The sequence below is a fragment of the Hyaena hyaena genome, unplaced genomic scaffold (assembly GCF_003009895.1).
Source record: "Hyaena hyaena isolate Hyena2069 unplaced genomic scaffold, ASM300989v1 scaffold_1095, whole genome shotgun sequence".
Classification (NCBI taxonomy): Eukaryota; Metazoa; Chordata; class Mammalia; order Carnivora; family Hyaenidae; genus Hyaena; species Hyaena hyaena.
In genome coordinates, this window is record NW_024081729.1 from 84,467 (window position 1) to 105,313 (window position 20,847).

The following is a 20,847-nucleotide window of genomic DNA, read 5'->3' on the forward strand; positions in this document are numbered from 1 at the left end:
TTAGCACAGAGCCCTATGCAGGGCTCGAATTCGTGAGCTATGAGACCATGACCTGAGCTGAAATCAACAGTCAGATGCCTGAGCCACCCAGGTATCCCTTTAGAAATATTTTTTAAATACTTAAAAGTTAAAATGTATCAATGTCTTGTGCCTATACCCATTAAAGCCCTAATTTTTTCAGTAATTTATATCCCTAGCTGCCTTGAGAAAAAAAGCAATAATATAAACTACTAACAAGAATTTAATATGCTGGGGGCACCTGGGTGGCTCAGTCAGTTAAGTGTCCAACTACAGCTCAGGTCATGATCCTGTGGCTGGTGGATTTGAACCCCACCTCAGCCTCTGTGCTAATAGCTCAGAGCCTGGAGCCTGCTTCAGATTCTGTGTTTCCCTCTCTCTCTCTCTCTACCCCTCTCCTGCTTGTACTCTCTCTCTCTCAAAATTAAATAAACATTGAAAAAATTTAAGAATTTAATATGCTAATTTTATAAGAAATTCTACATTTTTTAAATGCAGTAGTATAACTTCATGTGTATGTTATGGTTGAACAAATTAAGTAAATAGATCGTAGATAATAAGATTTTAAAAGTTAAAAATAATAAAGGGAGAAGGCTGAATAAGCTCTGTGAAGTTGCATTAGAATCAAAAGTATCATTACTGAGGGGCACCTAGGTGACTCAGTCGTCTAAGGGTCCAACTCTTGATTTCGGGTCAGGTCATGATCTCACAGATTCAAGATGCACTGTCGGTGTGGAGCCTGCTTGGGATTCTCTCTTCCTCCCTTTCTGCCCCTCAAAATAAATAAACTTAAAAAAAAAAAAAAAGGAACATGTCCAAACGGCATAGGAGGCAAACTAAAAGATATGCCAATACCGAAACTAGACCATTTTGAGCAACAAAACCAATAATGCTCTACTAAATTATAATCCACAGAATAAAATAAATACTTATGAGACCATATTGATAAAAATATATAACTGAATAAATAAATAAGGAGGGAAGAGGGACAGGTCTGCCTTACAGAAAAACTTCAATTAATAAATGTGATGGGAATGAGGGAAGTAGAAAATCACCAATAGACTATCATACATACAACTGTATAGGCAAGGTCCACCACTAGGTGGTTAAACAGTGAGTGCAAGTTTAAGCAGCAGCATATTTGCATAGATTTAAAGTATCTCTCCCAAGATACCTATTACAAAGCGAAGGAGTAACCAGATAGAAGCCATCTTAAGCTAGCAGTCAGGACTGACATCACCAGTAATAAGTGCTGTCATCACCAGGTACCCCTAATAGGATACACTGAGAGAGAAGGGCACATCACATGATATTCTTTCCACAAAGCCAGGATTTTAATCGAATCCTAAGAAACCGGACACAAACACCAATTGAGAGATATTCAACAAAATACTAACAAAATCACAGTGCTCTTTTAAAATGTCATGATCATGAAGGAACAAAGACTGAAGAACTGTCACAGAACGAAGGAAACTGACACAACACCTAAATGCAATGTGGGATCCTGGAACAGAAAAATGACATTAGTGTAAAACAAAATAAAACTGGGGCACCTGGCTGGCTCAGTCAGTGGCGCATGTAACTCTTAATCTCAGGCTTTTGAGTTCAAGGCCCACATTGAGTGTAGAGAATTCTTAAAAATAAATTTTTTTTATGTTTATTTATTTTTGAGACAGAGTGCTAGTGGAGGAGGGACAGAGAGAGAGGCAGACACAGAATCTGAAGCAGGTCCAGGCTCTGAGGTGTCAGCACAGAATTGGACACAGGGCTCAAACTGGTAAACCATAAGATCATGACCTGAGCCAACATCAGATGCTTAACCAACTGAGTCACCCAGGTGTCCCCAAAATAAAATCTTTAAAAAAACTTAAGAAATTCAAAGAATGTCTGTAGTCTGAAGTATTGTACCAACATTAATCTCTTAACTGTGGTCATTGCACTGTAGTTATGTAAGATACTAACACCAGGGGAAGTTGAGTGAAGGGTAGATGCAAACTCTGTATTATTTCTGTAAATTTTCTGTAAATCTAAAGGTATTCCAAAATAAAAAGTAAAAAAATAGGGCAGTTCATCTAAAAATAAGAGAAATGTATTTACTCAATACTATGAATTTCAAATGGTGGACTTTCAGATTCAACTGCATGAAGCAACAACCTAAATAAAACAGAGCATTTCACTTCATTGGACGTATTAAACACAAAAGTAGCATTAGTCAGTACAGAGATATTTAAAATTGGGAATGGTAGCAATGTAAGAATTTCTTTTTATCCTCCTTCATTTATGTCACTGAAGCCAAATCCAGAATTTTAAGTAAAGAAACTACACCGCACAAATGTGAAGTAAGCCAAGGCAGAAGAGTACCTAAAGCCATACTCTCTATTTGGTCATGTGGTCTGTGTGCTCTTGATTCTCTCTCACAGCCGTCTTTATGGTTTCTTCTCCCTCTTTGTTCCACGAAACCAAATTAAAGTTCTCTCTGTCAAATGACAAGTCCTCTCTGCATGATTTGGAATGCTTCAGAAAAAGGTATCTAATAAATTATTACAATGTATTTCAGGGTACTACTATGTTTAAGTCACAAAATTCTAAGGGCCCTGGATGGCTCTGTTGGACTTCAGCTCAGGCTGTGATCTCATGATTCATGGGTTCCAGCCCTGCATCAGGCTTTGCACTGACAGTACAGAGCCTGCTTAGAATTCTCTCTCTTCCTCTCTCTCTCTCTCTCTCTGCCCCTCCCCACTTGCATTCTCTCTCCCTCTCTCTCAGAATAAACTTAAATAAATAAATAAATATCACAAAATTCTAGAGGAAAACAAGATCATTTTTCTAAAAATAAATTATATTTTTCAAACACTTCCTACATAGGTAGAAACTTCATTTTCTTCTTTTGCTACTCTTGGCTTACATGAGAGAAAGAAATAAATTTTTTTAAACATTTCACAGGAAATATTTTAAATACTAATTTTCAGCACATGGCTTGAGCACAACTTTTCTGTATCTACAGTATTACAATGAATGAATGTGAGGTGAGCTAATATATTCAGTTATCAAAGAAATGCTGGATTATGTTTTATATAAAATCTAAAATAAGGTCTGGAAACTGTACTGATACATCTCACAATGATTTAAACAAGACAGATCCCAGAACTTTTCTTGGTTAACCCTTAAAATGATCAGGGTATACCATTCCCTGTAAAACATTGATTAGTTTTTATAATATTTTCTTTAAAATTGTTTAAAAAATAAATAGAAAACTTTCAATATTAGTAACTCTAAAGATAATAGATTAAAACCAAAACTAATGCATACCTTATGTAACTCAGAAGATGAAGACTTTTTCCTTTTTCCTTCTGTGACAATTTCTACAAAGACATGGTAAAAATTATCATTTAACATCTAAATGAAATACACAATGTAATTAAATAAATCCTTTCACAGCTATCCTTTGTTTTAAATTAACCTGTTAGAATTAGAATTTACATTGATACATTTTATAGAACCTAATGCACTAAACATAAAGGTCAAAAAATAATCTAAAGAGTAGCAAAATGCCTTCATTAAATAACCTATGTATGTTGACAATAGAAAAAAGAAGAAAACTTGGCTCTAAGAACTAAATAAGATATTCCCTGGCAAAAGTCCAATAGGAGTTCAACAAATGCTAGGTGACCCATATGACCAGATAGATTTTTATAATTGGGAAGGTGGGCGAGGGGAAGGGAAATGAAGCAAAAGGTGAGAGGTACATTAGGAATATTCTACAAAAGCATTTTCAGGGGCACCTGAGTGGCTCAGTTAAGTGTCCAACTCTTGGTTTCAACACAGTTCTTGAGATTGAGCCCCACATCTGCACTGACAGTGTGGAGCCTGCTTGGGATTATCTCTCTCTCTCTCTCAAAATAAATAAGCTTGGGGAAAAAATCTGAAAACTTGTGTTATTAGCTCCCTTCATAAAAATTTTTTTTTCCAAATTCTTGCTCCTAGACTTCTTAGCACTTCTGAAGAAAGTCACATAACAGTAACTACAAATACTACTACTATTAACTACAAAAATCACTTTTTTTTAATGTTTATTCATTTTTGAGAGAGAGTGTGTGTGAACAGGGGAGGGGCAGAGAGAGAGAGGGACACAGAATCTGAAGCAGGCTCCAGGTTCTGAGCTATGTGCACAGAACCTGACACAGGGCTCAAATCCATGGCCGACAGGATCATGACATGAGTCAAAGTCAGCTGCTTAAACTACTGAGCCACCCAGGCTCCCCAAAACTAACACCTGTTTTAACAAACTTTCAAAGTTACTTAACAGTTCTTTTATTCATCCCTAATTGACCACTTACTCCATTTTGAGCTACTATTACCACTTAAAAGTTCTTATTTTCCAAAAGATGATCTTTCCTTGCTTCATTTAGAAGCCATGACTGTAATATCATTAACTTCTCAAAATTTATTTCTATCTTTATCCATCTTCCCTCCTTCACACACATCTCAAGAAACTTTGATTCCAATCTCTCCCATTTCTTTTGAAACCTCACCCCATCAATTACCTCCCACTTAATATCTTTCTCTTTCCACTGACCCCTTTCCCACTCCATGCCAATCTGATTTAAGTCTCTTAGAATTTTTAAAAAATTCCTTTCTACCTAATGTCCTACTCCAACTTGTTCCAGAAATCTCTCTCTCTTTTTTTTTTTTTTACTTTCATTTTCCTTGTTTCATTCAGCCTCTTGAATCTGGCTGATGTCCTACTAAAATGAGTGGTAAAAGTGTCCTCCTAACTGCCAAATTCACCACCCTCATACTATTTTAACTCTGTAATTTCCATTGCTTTCACTCTCCTTGTTTCCCAAACCTATCTTGTTTCCTACTTTGCCTATCTGCCTACCAATGTCTCTTTGTCTTTACTTTGAATTTAAATGTATGTGATTCAAGACTTTTTTCACTCTACACCTTCAGTGGGTAATTCCATTCATGCCAAGGGCTTCAGCTAACATCTATGCATATAATGTAGTTTTATCACAATTAACTGCAGATTCTAATTTGCCCTTCAAGTAAGGTTCATTATACTTATAATGCAAAATATGCAGACAGCACCAGCGCCTACTGAAAAAAATAAAAGGATATCATCATGGGATGCTAGATTCTCACGATAAAACTGGGGGGAGATGAATTTCACAATCCAACAAGTTTGAATAACACCACATCCTCAGCTACTCTCTTGCAGAGGCTGAATGTACTATAGCATAACAAAGGCTCTAAAAATCCTGCAATAAATAAATTTTTCTTGTAATTACAACTCTCGTACTTATTTGTCCACAGAAACTTCTTTTTTCCAAATAAGACTCACTAAAGCCCTGTGACAGTAAAAGAAGTTAAAATTATATATTTTGTAAGCAGACCAGATTTTGAATGCTGGCTCTGCTTCTTACTTGCTATTGCTAACAGTTGCTTACCCTCCCTAAATCCAGTTTCCTCACAGGGTTTTTGAAAGAAGTAAAGTCTGTACAATTCTTAGTACACCGCTTAGTACCGAAGTACTCAAAAAAACATATGTACCCTTAACTTAAGGAAAGTGAACACAGATTTCCTTGGATGTTGCCTGAAGCAATCCATCGAAAACCTGAAATTCACTTGAACGTTCCTGTTTGAAATCAAAGAGTCATTTGAAAATTGTTATCTATGACTCTAATTTATCTGTTAAATTTTTGTTGTTACTAAGCATTTCTTAATGGTCATTCTCCCTTGAATGACTTGTGCATTTAATTATTATTTCATTCAGTTGTTAGTGGACCCATCTCTGGCACCAGTAATTTTTTTTTATCTGTGTTCCATTTAATTTACTGCTTTTGATATGTTGTGAACTTGGAAATAAGATATTCATGCTAAGACTACAAATAATTTTAAAATATAGGTTCAATATACTCTGAAGAAAAGCTTGAGAAATTTCCCATGAGTAAACTTTAGCATAAAGACTTTGTAATTTCTCCTCTCACTGCTCAAAAGTGTTTCGTCCTTAATTCCTGATTCATGGTCACATTACAGAAAAGTAAGGTAATCAGAGCTTTTGCAATTCCTCTACTTATATAATTTTTCTTTTAATTTTAATACTGAAAAGAATGGGATTATTTTACTTATTTGCAAATCTCTTTAATGTCTGGCTTAATAAAAGATGACTGTTTTCCCCCATCTGCTTCTGCATTCAATTTGTTGCAAAACATGTCATGTAGCCTCTGGTAAACTCTACTGTATACATGTGGGAGAAGAGGAAAAGGTAAACAATGTCTTAGAATTGTTACAAAAACAGTTTTGACCTCACAGACTCAGAAGGGTCTCAGGAAACCCGGAGGTCCCTAGACCACACCCTAAGAACCAGTGCCTAAAGCAGATTCTGGAAACCATACCACTCTTAAAGTTATCAGTTACAGGAGTCCATAAATACTTGTTTTGTGTTTAACTTAAACCAATTGGAATTGAGTGCTACTTGCAACTAAAAGCTATAAGCAATTCTTCTTCCTTAGGAGAATGTTTAGTGAAACCTAGTGCAGTCTCACAGAAGAAACTTTGAAACATCATGATTGTTTTTCTTCCCTGCTGCTATCCACATGCTACTTCTAACTTAGAATTCTTCCTGTTTTATTAATCAAATTCCTCTCTTTGGGTACTTAGGAAATTCTGATGACCACAAACGTCACTTCCAGTCATGAGTTCAAGTTAGCAACCACTCCTAATGAAATGGCAAATAAATACATGTGTATAAATGTCACACAGAATCCAGAATCCCTCCAAACCAATTGATTAGTTTTATTTCTAATAATTTGTGGAGAAAATTAAACATACATTATTTTGAATCATTCTTAAAACTTAATATTCATCTCTTAAAACCAGATCAATACTGAAGAACAGCTAGGTAATATTAGATTTCAGAATGGGTTTTATTCAATAACAATTATTTTTCAAAAAGGACAGCTCCAGAAAGAAAATCAGGGGGGAAAAAAATCACCTCCAGATAGGTAATATAAATATCAATTATCTTTTATGAAATAACAGCTTTGTTTTCAAATTTTACTTCCCACAGCTACTTGCATCATGTAATAAATAAATGTGACAAGTGAAAGGAGATGGGATTTGCTAAAGGACAAGGTTAATATCTTGCTGCTCCCACTCGAAAAAAAATGTATTAAGCCAAGATGAAATGCACTTATTGAAAAAAGGCTGTGTGTGCCTCTTAAGCTGAAGAATAATCCCTAAAGCTCTGTTAGAAAGCACACAAATGACAGTAGATAAACAATGTGCATTTTCCTAATGTGTAAATTTTATATGAAGGTCTTAGAGGAGAAAAAAAAGTATATTAAAACAAACACTGATCTATTGGAGGCCTGTACTTTCATACATATAATACACATACTTCCAAAGGCAAAGACTATCTCTAGGAAACATACACACACACACACACACACACACACACACACACAATAGTTGCTTATGAAAAGGGATTCAGGTTTTGAACTGCTTCAAGCAATGTCCCAGAAATCCTGTTCCCTTCTCCTTTGCAAATAAGGCAGAAAAATGTGTGAGATGCACTGCCGTAAGGGACTCCTAATAAATTTGTAATTGCTAAGACCGCCTCTGCAAAAATAAACGGTACAGTAAGAAAGGAGACGATGAATTAACTGCTTCATTAGGTGTTCGTTTGTGTACTGAACTGTAAGCTTATTAAAAATAGAGTCCTCCCCCTCTTCTCCTCTGGTGCATCCACAGGACTTACTTAACATGAGGAAATGAGGTACTCTTAGTTAGAGGAGATCTTTGACAAAATCTTGTGGACTAGGAGAAGCTCCACCTCAACTCTTAAAACTCCACTTTTGTGTTTCCAAGAGGTAGTACCCCAAACTGAAGCCATAAAAGCTTCAAAAGCAATTTCAAAAACAAAAATATAGTGAGAATAAAAACACAATGGAAGCACAGCTTCAAATCCTTTGTTCGACTTTTTAATCACTTCTGGAAGAAGCAGCAGGAGGCTGGAAAAGAAAAAGGTTATTCAGAGGGCCCGTTCAGAAGAACGAAAGCCGCTGCAGCATTTATCTGAGCGATGAAGTGTCAATTAGCAAGCCCCGCCTTTCCCTCTTTGCAGCCGCTGCTACCTGCCCGGAGGTAAGGGGGTGAGAAGGAAGCCAAATCGACAGTCAAAGGAACAGAGGGAAAGTGGGGCCAGGGGCTGGAAGTGAAACTGCTACATTGGTGGAATTGGAGGAAGGCGTGGCAGGGGAGCGGCAAGCCAACCGGGAAGATCCCTGGGCCGATGAGACAGACTCACGCAAGGTGTTCGGGGGAGGACGGAAAACCTGGAGGGGTGTTGGGGCGAAGAGCGGCCAGGGCTTTGATGACAGCTAGAACTTGGTCGTCGACTCGCAGAGGCGGGGGCGACCCGGGAGTCTTCCATTGTGCGCGCCCCTCCACTCGTGCCCTCCCCGCCCGAACGGGAGCCCGAGCCCCAGCGGGAGCTAGAACCGGAGTCCTCACAGCTCCGGGCCGCAGCACCCGTCGCCGCCTGTACCTCCCATCTGCCCAAGCTCGAAGAGAATATGCTCAGCCCTCCTCGGACCCTTTCTCACCGGATGAAGATCGACGTCGCCCGGCCTTCCCCTTGTCCATCTTCCCTTCCTCCTGCTGGAGTCGCAGTTGCGGGCGCTGTCACCTCAAGACCCCTCAGGCTGGGGAAGGGAGGGGGAGGGGAGAGGGAGGGGGGTGGAAAAAAAAAAGCCAGGAAAGTACGAACAGCGCTTGCGCAAGAGCCGTCGCCTGCCCTCAGACCGGAAATTAGCTGCCCCTCCCACCTCACCCGGAAATCACTTCCTGGGACTTGTTTTCTCTGCGAGTTGCCGCAGAGAAATGCTTATTTCGTGGTACTATTCTTATTAACTTCGCACTTGTCGGAAAGTGAGGTTGTGTGCCTGGTTTTAGCCAGAGATCGTCCGAGGCTTGTTTACCTTGAAGACTGGAAATTGAAAGAGAGGAATCTTTAGGAATTCCTGTAATTTAATGGCTCTCGCGGGGTGGCCAAGAAAAATGAGAATAAAAGGAATACTCCACGGTCTATCCCATATTCTTGTCCCCCAGAGCGTCCTCAAACTCAGAAATTAAAAGACGGTAAATCCACCTGTTAGCCTAGATATTGGCTTAGCATTTGGAGTGGAAATGTATTTGGTTAGCTGAGGAAAAAATGTCATAACGGAGAGAATCTCTTTTTAAAATTCACACTCGTCAGTTTTAAAGGTCCAGAAGAAAAAAGGTAAACTAGAACTCAAAATTTTAAAACATAAAATGCTGAGGTGATAGAAAGTGGATAGCTGTAAACTGGAATTCTCAACTAACTTTTATTAAAGTCCTTAAGGGACTAGCCCAATCCTCAATGAACTTCATCTATTTTTAGACTGATTTTTCTTTTTCAGTTCTTACAAAGGGTTTAGCAAATTACCCTGTTTTATTGGCCACCATAGAAATTTTAGAGTAATTTTTTAAAAGTGTAAGATGTGATCACATTAAGTTAAACATAATTCAGCTTAAACATAATTAGAGGCAAAATGGTCTTAGAATGTTCCAAGCAGAAGGGATCCTGGAACTACTTCAGCTGATCATCCCATCCCCCTTTCCCCATTTTACCAAGGTCAATAAAGGGACTTAACCTAACTCACCCTAGAGCCCAGTCTTCTGCTTCTGGAGTCAAGCATTCTTAACTACTGTGTGACGTGAGCCGATGTATAGGTAAGCCTCCAGGTGTTAAAGCCTATTTGGTCTTGGGAGAGCGTTTTACGGGGCAGGAATAGTTGAATAGCAGGAATATTTCAGAGCTTGATAAGATTGAAATTCACTACAAGGGTTTCATTTAGATGCCCTAGTTTATTTCTGTTTAACAAACCAAAACACTGCTTACAGATAAAAAAAAATCTGAATTTTAAATTTCCTCATAAATCGACTTTTTTAATTGAACAATTTAACCCCAGCATCAAACCAGCTTAATTCATTTGCCAATATTGCAGGAAGCGAATTAACTGCAAAAGATGGAAGTAGAGCGGAGAGATGGGAACATAAAAAAGGAAAGTGTAAGTAGGCCTTATCTATTTCCACCCAAATTAGCAGCTTCCATAAAAGTAAGTGGTTTTAAACTTTAGTAGTAAGAAGTTAACTTATAAGAAATGAATTATTAGAAGTTAATTAAATTATTCCGTTTGCAAATAGATCATTTAGACTTCTTGAGATAAATATACCAGTCCTTCAAATGAAGACTTAGCCAATTTGTTTCTATGAATTGGAACATGTTTCAAATGGCACTTGAAAATAAATGAACTTTAAGCTCAGGAATTTCAAATTTGCTTTTCAAATTCAGTATTTTTATTGTTATAGCATTAATCTCTGTCTCATAGTTAACTGCACTGCGAACAACTAAAGGACTAAAAATTCAGTTTCTACTTTAGAGAGAGTCATTTAACAACCTCATTTTGCCTTTCATGAAAGTAAGTGATGCTCAGGTGAGAAGTTTCTTACTTGAAAAATAAGAAAGACCAAAAAAAGTAAATGATTGTCTTAGTATGTTTGGGGATAGTGTCATTTCGCTTATGTACATTTGACTCACACTGCATAGAACTTTTCAAATTAAAATTATTTGAGATTAGAAATTCATCAGTCCGGTATTTTATAAGAGGAGACGATGGACAGGTTTTATCTAATGGGTACGACTCTTTATTGAGTGTTAAAAGTACATTAAAAGTAGTTACATATTATATTTTTATGTTTGTTCTATGCAGTGGGTTTAGTTTTAATAGTTTAAAGACAGGCAGTATGAAATTGATCAACCCTTTATTTTACCTCTGGATTAACAGTTTCTTTGAAGAGAGCTTAATAAAATCTGCAAAAGGCCCTTTCTCATCACAAGTGAAATAACTTTGAAGTACAGTATGAATGTAAAGAGGTTTAGGTGGGCACTGTAGACATCTGAACTTCCTATTTTAAAAGCTAAAAGAAACAATGTGGAATTTCTTACCATGGGCTCCAGGAAAATCTAGAGTTTGCAAAGATCTATGGAGCATTGTGTTATGTTGCTATTCGCTTTATTTTCATTAGTAATTGACTGTTACCTTTAAAATACCAAGAATTCTTGGGGCACTTGGGTGGCTCAGTCAGTTAAGCACCCGACTTCAGCTCAGGTCATGATCTCACGGGTTCTTGGATTCAAGCCCCGGATCAGCCTCTGTGCTGACAGCTCAGAGCCTGGAGCCTGTTTCAGATTCTGTGTCTCCATTTCTCTCTGCCCCTCCCCTGCTCACATTGTCTCACTCTGTCTCTCAAAAATAAATAAATAAAATACCAAGAATTCTTATGTGAAGTTTTTCTTCCACATATAAGTGAAGTAACCTGTAATTCATGAAAAGATACATAAGGTTGTTTGGTTTTAAAGGTATCTTTTCTTTTTTGAGTTAGTTTTAAAGATATCTTTAAAAAAAATAAAATAAGAAACTGTAATTGCCCTGCAGTGGAACAGCCTGTTTCCACAAGTCATGAAAACCTGCAGTAACTCTAGGTATTTGAGTGGTAGGTGGATAATGTTTTGTCCAAAAAGCAATAGAAGGAATCTGTGCACAAACCTTTAACCTAAGATCCAAACTGTCATTTGGCCCTGGGGCCAAGCCCAAGGTTATCTTGTACATTTACCACTAACTTCTTTGAAGTGTCCTATTTTAAAATGTTAGGTTTATTTATTTAGCATTTCTGTGCCTTAATACATTTGATAGTTTCAAGAGAAAAATGTCAGTTTTTATTGTTAGTAAAACTGAGGCTTTAGGTAGTCTCATCTTCTTTAGCCTTTAACTTTTGGTACCCGCTTACCTCTGGAATAATCCAAATCAAGAAACACGAAATGTGGGGTCTAGAACTGGACAAAGTAGGTAAATCCAAAAATCTAGTTTTCAGAATAATTTGGGAGCATTTTTTCTTAAACTACCTACCTTCCAAGTCCTACTTCAGACCTTTTAAATCTTTTTTTTTAACTATAAAACTGAACTATGATTTCTAGGTCTGTACACTTAGAAGATAAAACCATAAAGAAATGCAAAGCACTGATCTCTATAAAATGGCAGAGTGGTTACTTTAGGAGAGAGAGAGAAGCATTGGAAGGCTCTTTAGAGATGGCTGACAACACCAGCCATCAGTGGTTACAGGATGTTTCTCTTTGTAATAGTTGACTAAACTTTTTATTTTTTAACTTTCCTAGAAAATTCTGCATCCTTAAATTTGAAAAACCCAAAATTTGGTGACATCAAATGTTTTTCTTTCTATTTCTAATATTCTATTTCTATTCAATTTTTCTTTCTAATATTCTAGTTCTATTTCTTTACCTCAGCTAGATTAAATTTAGCCATTTTAGTCTTTCCTGGGGAGAGGTAGGTAGGGAGAAGGAATCCTAGAAGGAAGGGATTTAGTTAGCTTTTTTTGAATCTTCCACATATGTTATTTCATTAGCTTTATCATTTCTAATATTTTCTGTAATTTACTAAATGAAATTGTATACAAGCATAATTGTAGTAAAAAATAACTTCATAATTGCATTCTGTGTTGAGAATAATAATGCTGTTTTTGTACCAAAATAGTAATTATTTTCTTAGGATATGTTTTCTAGGATTCTTTATTTTGTTTTTCTAAATAAAGAAAGAAAGAAAATCATAGCCATTGTAATAAAAAGCATTTAGATAGTCCTAAATTTTCTTTATAGGAAGCATCCTTCATTCTGTGCTTCCTAATGACATAGGATATACAAAAGACCTCCTAAGTATACCAAAGGACTATAATCACTGTAATAAGGTATTCTGAGTAACAAGGGTTTTAGATGCTAACTTCTTGTAAAATTATATTTTCATAAAAGCTTACTGTTTACCTGTGAAGAATGTAAAATATTGTTAAGTAAAGCCACTTGATAATCCTAGAGAGGAAAGGAGCTGCTTAAAATCAAGCTAATTAAAATTATGTGCATCTGTGATTCTATTGCCCCACCTTCTCTCTTGTCAAATTTCTAGAAAGTAGAATGGTTTGCTAAGGGCTGGGGCAATGGGGAAATGAGTAGTTATCCCTTAATGACTACAAAGTTAGATTTTGGCAAGATGAAAAATGTTCTGTGGATGGATAACAGTAACAGTGGAGCAACAATATGAATCTATTCAATGCCAGTGAACTCTACAACTAAAAAAAATGGCTAAAATGGTAAATTTTAGTATATTATATCACAATTTTTAAATAAATAATTAAAAACAATAGCCATCCCTGAAACAAAAAATAACAGCTGTGTCAACCACCTAATCCAGGTTACTAGAATGAGAGAGAGGGAGATACAGAATTCAAAGCAGGCTCCAGGCACTGAGCTGTCAGCACAGAGCCCAACAGGGAGCTCCAACTCATGAACTGAAAGATCATGATCTGAGACAAAGTTGGACGCTTAACCTGACTTAGCCACCCAGGCGCCCCTGAAATTCTCATTAATGATTATATATTATTCTCCATTATTCCATTCAGTGTAAAATGACTAGGATACTTGATGTAAGACACTAAGTATCTAACAAATACCTTAACTAAACTTTTGGCAGATAAATGAAATAAGTTAAATTTTATGCACTTTGAAGATCACCAGTAAAATATCAATCTTCTCTCAGGCTCCTAGAGCTGCCGTAGTTACTTTGGGATGTCATTTTACTTTTAAAAGCCTCACTTCTCTGTAAAAGAAAAATTAACTATGAATACCAATAACATCTTTTGCAGCTCTAATAATCTTATTCCTAAAGCTATCTTATTCCAAATCATTCTTTAGACAACTAAAAACAGTTTAATTTCTCTCCTTTACTTAAATGAACCATCTTGATTTGTAAAAGATAAAACATGTAAATGCATAGGGGATATTCTCTAAGAATGATTAATAAATTGGCATTAACTTTAAAATTATACAAGAAGCCTCTATAACTTTTAGAGAGCTTTGTGTACATTTTTCTCCTGTATATGCAGCTAGAAGTCTTTTGCTCTTTATTTCCTTATGCCTTAGCAAAAATCATAAATTTCTAACAATAATATTTAAGTGCCTAGTATGCACCAGGCATTATTCCAAGAACTAGAGATATAGTAGTGAACAAATCAAAGCCTTTGTTTCTGTTCTCATGGAACTTATATTCTAATGGGTTGGCGGGGGGCAGGGGGAGCAGAAAATAAGCAAATATATGTCAGCTGGTAGGGAATAAGTGCTTTAAAAAAGAGAGGTAGAGAGAGTGAGAAAAGAGAAGGGAAGATAAGGAGCTAAGCATAGATAGGTGAATGAGGAAGAATTAGAATTGTCCTTTCAGATAGAATGCTCAGATCTCTGATCAGATAACAAGTGGACAGAAATGTGAAGGAAATGAAATGTCTATAGGAAGAGTGTTCCAACCTGTGGGCACAGCAAGGAGCTCCCTTAAACAGGAGCTTGCTCCACAGTTGGAGGCAAAAAGGCAAGGTGTGGCTAGAGTGAAGTAGGCAAAAGCATAGTGGGAAATGACACCTGAGAAAGAGCTATGACACAGATCATATAGCTAGATGAGTAAGCAAGTAAGGCAATGACATTGAAGAGCTAAGGGTCATGTGGGGCCTTGCAGGCAGTGATAAGGACCTAATCTTTTATTCTAAGAGGGGAAACCATTGAGAATTTTGAACTGGTGTGTGAGAATCAATTTAGAGATTTTGAAAAGATCACTCTAGCTGCTCTGTGGAGAACAGACTGCATGGTAATAAGAGATTGTATAGGAGACTTGATAATGTAGGTGAGAGTTGTTGTTGACTTCAACTTGGGTGATAGAGGTGGAAAGGTGATTAGTGATTAGATTACAGATATATTTCAGATAACAGAGCCTAGGGATGCCTGGGTGGCTCAGCCTGTTGAGTATCACATTTGACTCTTGATTTCGGCTCAGAGCATGAGCTCACGTTCCTGAGATGAAGCCTGCTTAGGATTCTTTCTCTCCCTGTCCCTCTCCCCCGTTCCCTAGCACGCACACACACTCCCTCTCAAGAAATAAAAAATTAAAATAAATTTTAAAAATTAAAAAAAAAACAAATAACAGAGTGATTGGCTTGAGTGTAAAAGAGAGGAGGAATGTTTGAAGCATGAGCCACTGAAAGAATAAAGTTGCCATGTACTAAGATAGTAAGGAGTAGAGAGAGTAGATTGAAAGAGGTATTTGGGGCATGTTAAGCTTGAGATGGCTATTTGACAACTAAGTAAATATACCTAGTAGACAATTAGATATGAATTTAGAGGAGAGTTTCAGGTTGGAGCATATTAACCAAGCAAAATGTGCTGAATAAATTTTAAAGAATCATCTAGGTTTTCATTCTGCAAGATACTCTCTACCTTGCTCCTATCCATCCCATCTCCACCTGTCCTTTATATATCTATGTGCCATTTTGCTTTTCTAGTTTGCAAACTCTTCGTTCTTTAGCCCTGAGAAGCGTCTCAACAACCAAGTACAAACACTGAACAAAAGTGGAAAAGATAATTAAATGTTGTGCTATGTGCTATTAGAAAATACTGATGTAAAAAAAGGAAAGTGCTGATTTTGTTTATTTTACTCTCTGATTAAAAGAAATGTTAAACAGTTAGCTAACAAGATTCTTTGCTTAGTTCTTTGAGTTTTAAATATACTGTATCTCAGTACATGAAAAGGTAGTTTTCAGACCAGCATCTGAATAAACAGTAATTTTTTATTTAAGTAATCTCTACCCCTTCCATGGGGCTCGAACTCACAGCACCAATATCAAGAGTCGCATATTCTTCCTACTGAGCTAGTCAAGAACCCCTAAACAGGGTATTTTAGATCTGAGAGACTAATCCTTTTCTGTGCAAACCTTGTCATCCATACCAATTTAAAAAATAGACCTTCCTTTTTGGAGAACAATTTGGCAATGTCTGGTGAAGTGAAAGATGCTGATATAACCTAGAAATTCCACCTTCAAGTATATTGCGTAGGGAAATTTTTGACATGTGCACAAAAATATAGCTATAAAAATGTCCATTGCAGCTTTGTTTATAATAGTAGAAAATTAGAGAAACCTAAGTGTCGTTCAACAGGAAGATAGTTAAACTATAGTATATTCAAGAAATGGAATACCAAAAACATACAAAATGAATGATGTAGAAATACATTTATTAACATGGATAAATATCACAATGTTAAAGCGAATAAGGAAGGCTGGAAAGAGATACATATGGTTTTTTATTTCACATTTCTCAAAAATGAATATCATCCTGTCTAATTTCACAGATCTTTCCATGTGTGAGACACTATGTAATATGGTTTTTACCAACATGCATTAATTTCTCACAACAGCCTTGTGAAATGCATAAAGTTATCCCTATTTTGCATTTATTTGTTCAAAAAATATTTATATAACATGTGCCAGAGGGCATTCTAAATACTGAAGACATAGTAGTTAAATAAAATTCCTTTTCTCCTAGAGCTTTCATTCTAGTGAAGGAAGATGTAAAGTTTAAAAATATACAAGCAAGGGGTGCCTGGGTGGCTTAGTCGGTTGAGCGTCCGACTTTCGCTTAGGTCATGTACTCGCGGTTCGTGGGTTCGAGCCCCGCGTCGGGCTCTGTGCTGACTGCCAGCTCAGAGCCTGGAGCCTGNGGCTCTGTGCTGACTGCCAGCTCAGAGCCTGGAGCCTGTTTCAGTCTGTGACTCCCTCTCTCTCTGACCCTCCCCTGCTCACGCTCTCTCTCTCTCTCTCTCCTAGAAATAAAAAAAAAAAAAATATATACAAGCAATTATGTATTAAGTGGTAATGTAGACTATGAAGAAAAATAAAGCACAGTAGCAAGATAGAGAGTAGTAAGGATCATTATTAAATAGCATAAATAAAGTAAAGCTCAGAAGTTGAAGAAACTCATAGAAGGTAAGAACCTTCTGAAAGTCCCTTGACCTCAAAATTTGAAGCTAGGGTTTAAAACTAAATCAATCTAATTCAAGAGACTTCTTTCTTTTTCTTTCTTTCTTTCTTTCTTTCTTTCTTTCTTTCTTTCTTTCTTTCTTTCTTTCTTTCAATTTTAGTTAGTTAACATATAGTGTAATATTGGTTTCAGGAGTAGAATTTAGGCATACAATACCCAGTGCTCATTACAGCAAGTGCCCTCCCTAGTATCCAGCACCCATTTTGCCCATCCCCCACCCACCTTCCCTCCAAGAGGCTTCTCCTTTTAAAGAATAATTAGGTCTATCTGTCATTTACACTTTGGAAAAAAGACATTAATTACATAATGGCACCTGTGATCAGCAACACAAGAAGAAAAAAAGTTTTTTAATGGAACAGGAGGGAATAGAGAACAGTCTAGATAGGCTGGGTGGTTTGGACAACCAAACACCTTTGTAAAATAGCCATTACATATGGGAATCAGAATAAGATTCAGAAAGTGAGAAAAGAGTTAAGAAAATAAACCAAGCAAACACCATCGTAATTTTGCCATAAGCCTTGATAGTACCTTGAGTGTAACTAAAAATCATCTTCAGTGCTACTTATTGGAAGTAGGTCATGGATTGCCAGTGTCAGTGTTAAGAAATTCAGCAGAGAACATATTCATGTATTTGTTAAGAACATGAATTTTAGAGTCAGACAGCCTGAATAACCAACACTTATTTAATAATAATTTAATGAATAATCTTCAGGGCAAGCCACTTAACCTTTCAAAGTCTTTTCTTTTCCCTCTAGGGTTCATCCACAATAACTGTTTAAATTAACTCTTTAGTCAGTTACTTTTTTCTTCTCAGACATCTGAATAACCATATCTTCCACTGTAAGATAAATTGATCATAACCTGTACTGCCTGGTTCACATTTCACCCCCACTGCCACCCCCCATCATTTATTTTAACTGCAAAAATTATTAAATGCTGACTGTGGAAATAAAGCCCAACCAAATGAGAAAAAAATACTATTTATTCTGTGCTCACTATATGAAAGTAGTCAACCGCCATCACTTGCATTTTGGCAGAGACTCAAAGGTAGGCAGAAAAGTGGAAAACTTTATAGTGGGGAATAAGAAAGACTGTTGGTATGTCCTGATTGGAGGCTATTGGCCTGGGGAAGCTGCAGGTGAGCTGACTAGAAAGAGTATCCTGTGTGATTGGTTAGGGATGCGTATTTGGCTTTCTCTCATGGGTCTTAAGTTGGAAGCAGGGATTAAAATTAGGGAAGCTCTCAGTTATTAGTCAAGTCTTGGCCATTTGTGGCCAGTTGTAACAGACATTATTGTTTAGGTTCCTGGATTGTCACTAGTGGTAGTAGTCTGACTTCCTACCAAGTCAGATTTATAGCAGGCTGGCTTCCTGGGCTATTTATTGTAGATAAGGGATTGGCTTCCTGGGCAAGTTGCTATGGATTATGGGTCAGTTCCATCATTATATATGGTCTGGCCATTGCCCCGTGCTTCATTGTGTCTTACTACTTTGCATCATTCACAATTATTTTGAGTTAAAGTCTTTAGCATAGATTAAAAGGGTAATGTATTAGTGAAATACTTAATTTTAGCATTATATCCCACAGAAATAATTTAACAAGCAGAATTTTAATTTTTTTCTACCATTAACATATTATTGCTTTTTACTTTCAGTGGTTACCAGTTATTCGGGAGCTGAGCTTTCAAAAATTTATTGAACAATCCAACTTACTAGAAGAACTTAAATATGACTTCAATGAAAAAGCTGAATTGAGACACACTGAGACACAAAGGCCTTTTGTCTTTAACTATTATAAAAATGTTTTTGAGAGGAATAGCAAGCGCTACCAGGCCCTTGGCTATTTGCTTGAACAATATATTTATCAGCTTTTGGAGAAAGTATGCAAATTACAAAAAGTATATATCCCACCAGAGGCTGATAAGGAACCAAGAAGCTTCTTTTTCATGAGTGAGAGAGCATTAACAAGTCATCATTCTGTTCTTCTTGTTCTTCTTCAAGACCATGGAGTCTTCAGAGCTGGTCAGTGGAGTCAGCAGGCAATAATACATCATGGTCTCCAGCATGGAAGTCAGATACCGTGTATTCAAATGGCATTGCAGGCACATTATGACGTAATTGTGCTAAACCCCAATGACAATTTCATTGACCTAAACATGGAAAAAGAGTGGAAAGGCCTTATAACACAAAATAAGGGGTTCTCTTCCCTAAAAATGGTTCCAGCAGAGAATTTTTTATCTCTCCAGCAACCTCTCCAGTGCATCCCTAAACGATGCAGCAACACTCCTGAAGAACACATGGGTTACATTTGGGATTACTTCATTTCAAAGACTGAAGGCAAAGATGTTGCCTTCATTGTGCATGGTTATGGAGGCTTAGTTTTTATGGACTTACTTGTTCGTAGAAAGTGGGAGGTGATGAACAAAGTATATGCCGTTGCACTTATTGACTCTGAACATCATGTAGGACACCAGTTGGGAAGTGATGTTCAGTTATTAGCCTGGATAAAACACCACTGCCGTGAATGGGTGACAAGCCCTAAGCCTTTGGATAAGCCTGCAGCTACTGTTTTAAAACAGGAGTTTCCTATGGTTTCTGCTGGTACAGAAAAACACAACTTAGCCCCTTCCTCTAGCCTTCAGTCAATTTTTAAATACTTTAAAAAAGCTTTGAAAGCCAAAACAACTATTAATTTTTCCCGAGTGCCAATAGTAACTAGAAGCTCCACAAAAAGAAAGCAAAGTGCTTAGCTTACTATTTTGTCACCTAAGATTTTTTTTTCCCACTGAAATGTTGCTAATGTAGATGTAGAAGAAAAAGAATATTTCACAGTATTATGTAATGAAAAGAATATACACATTGTTATATTCTGGCTTGAGGTTTGATGTGTTACTTTTTTGGAAAAGTGAATATGTTCTTTTTTGCAGCCTATTGATGAGCTGGGCATCCGTCAATGCCATGATAAATATTTTACAGTATTCGTCAAGTTCGAGGATATTTTGAAGGGCTCTCTTGTGGTTTTTTTTTTTCTTGTGGTTTAATAGAATGACACTAAAAGTGTAGTTAATAGAAATTAAATACTAAGTTGGGGCGCCTGAGTGGCTTAGTCGGTTAAGCGTCCGACTTTTGCTTAGGTCATGATCTCGCGGTTCTTGGGTTCGAGCCCCGCGTCGGGCTCTGTGCTGACGCTCAGAGCCTGGAGTCTGTTTCAGTCTGTGACTCCCTCTCTCTCTGACCCTCCCCTGCTCACGCTGTCTCTCTCTCTCCTAGAAATAAATAAAAATATTTAAAAAAAAAGAAATTAAATACTAAGTTAGTCTTTGATTTCTGTTGTTAATGCCATAATAAAATTATAAGTGAACATAAAACTTGTCATAAACTCCATTTTTATATGTTTATGTTCTTCTATTTGAATTTATTCTTATGTTTAAGTTTATTTAAGGTGTTTATTCATACCTTCAGCTAATATTTGAGTGTCTACTATGTACCCATCAATAGTAGGTATTGAGGACACCCACAAACAAGGCCAACATTGCCTTTATCCCTGTGGAGTTTACAATGAACAACAAATTGCAAGTGTGAAGAGTGCTCAGAAATACAATGTGCATGGAACAGCTAGTATGAGAACTAACAGCCTTGGGGTCCCAGTAATACCACCATGAGAAAATGATGCTTAGTTTGAAGGACGATAGCAGTTGGGAAAACAAATTCATAGGCAAAGAAATAGCATATGCAGAGGTCTTGAGGTGTGAGAAAGAAGTCCAGTAGTGAGGAAAGGATTGCATGTCACTCTCAAGACCAATCCTTCCAGTTGTCTT

General features: G+C 36.9%; 2 protein-coding genes across 3 annotated transcripts in view; one reads left to right on the forward strand and one right to left on the reverse strand.

The window, feature by feature from the left end:
• The window catches only part of SENP7 (SUMO specific peptidase 7), an 80,933-nt gene extending 72,217 nt beyond the window's left edge, over positions 1-8,716 (reverse strand). The window contains exons 1-2 of the mRNA XM_039222273.1: positions 8,628-8,716; positions 3,328-3,380 (exon numbers count right to left, since the gene is read on the reverse strand). Coding sequence (XP_039078204.1) covers positions 3,328-3,380; positions 8,628-8,667 — 93 coding nt within the window. The 5' untranslated portion in view covers positions 8,668-8,716. The remainder of the gene's footprint in view (positions 1-3,327; positions 3,381-8,627) is intronic.
• Positions 8,717-8,757: 41 nt separating this feature from the next.
• LOC120224041 (putative protein FAM172B) lies at positions 8,758-20,086 on the forward strand. Of its 2 annotated transcripts, none has more exons than XM_039222268.1 (4): positions 8,758-9,304; positions 9,680-9,777; positions 10,053-10,115; positions 18,685-20,086. In XM_039222268.1, exons 3-4 carry the CDS (start codon positions 10,074-10,076, stop codon positions 19,777-19,779), a joined length of 1,137 nt encoding a protein of 378 aa, XP_039078199.1. In that variant the 5' UTR covers positions 8,758-9,304; positions 9,680-9,777; positions 10,053-10,073; the 3' UTR covers positions 19,780-20,086. The 2 variants fall into 2 exon arrangements, with proteins under 2 accessions (XP_039078199.1, XP_039078200.1); XM_039222269.1 differs by having other exon boundaries at positions 8,758-9,162.
• The last annotated feature ends 761 nt before the right edge of the window (positions 20,087-20,847 follow it).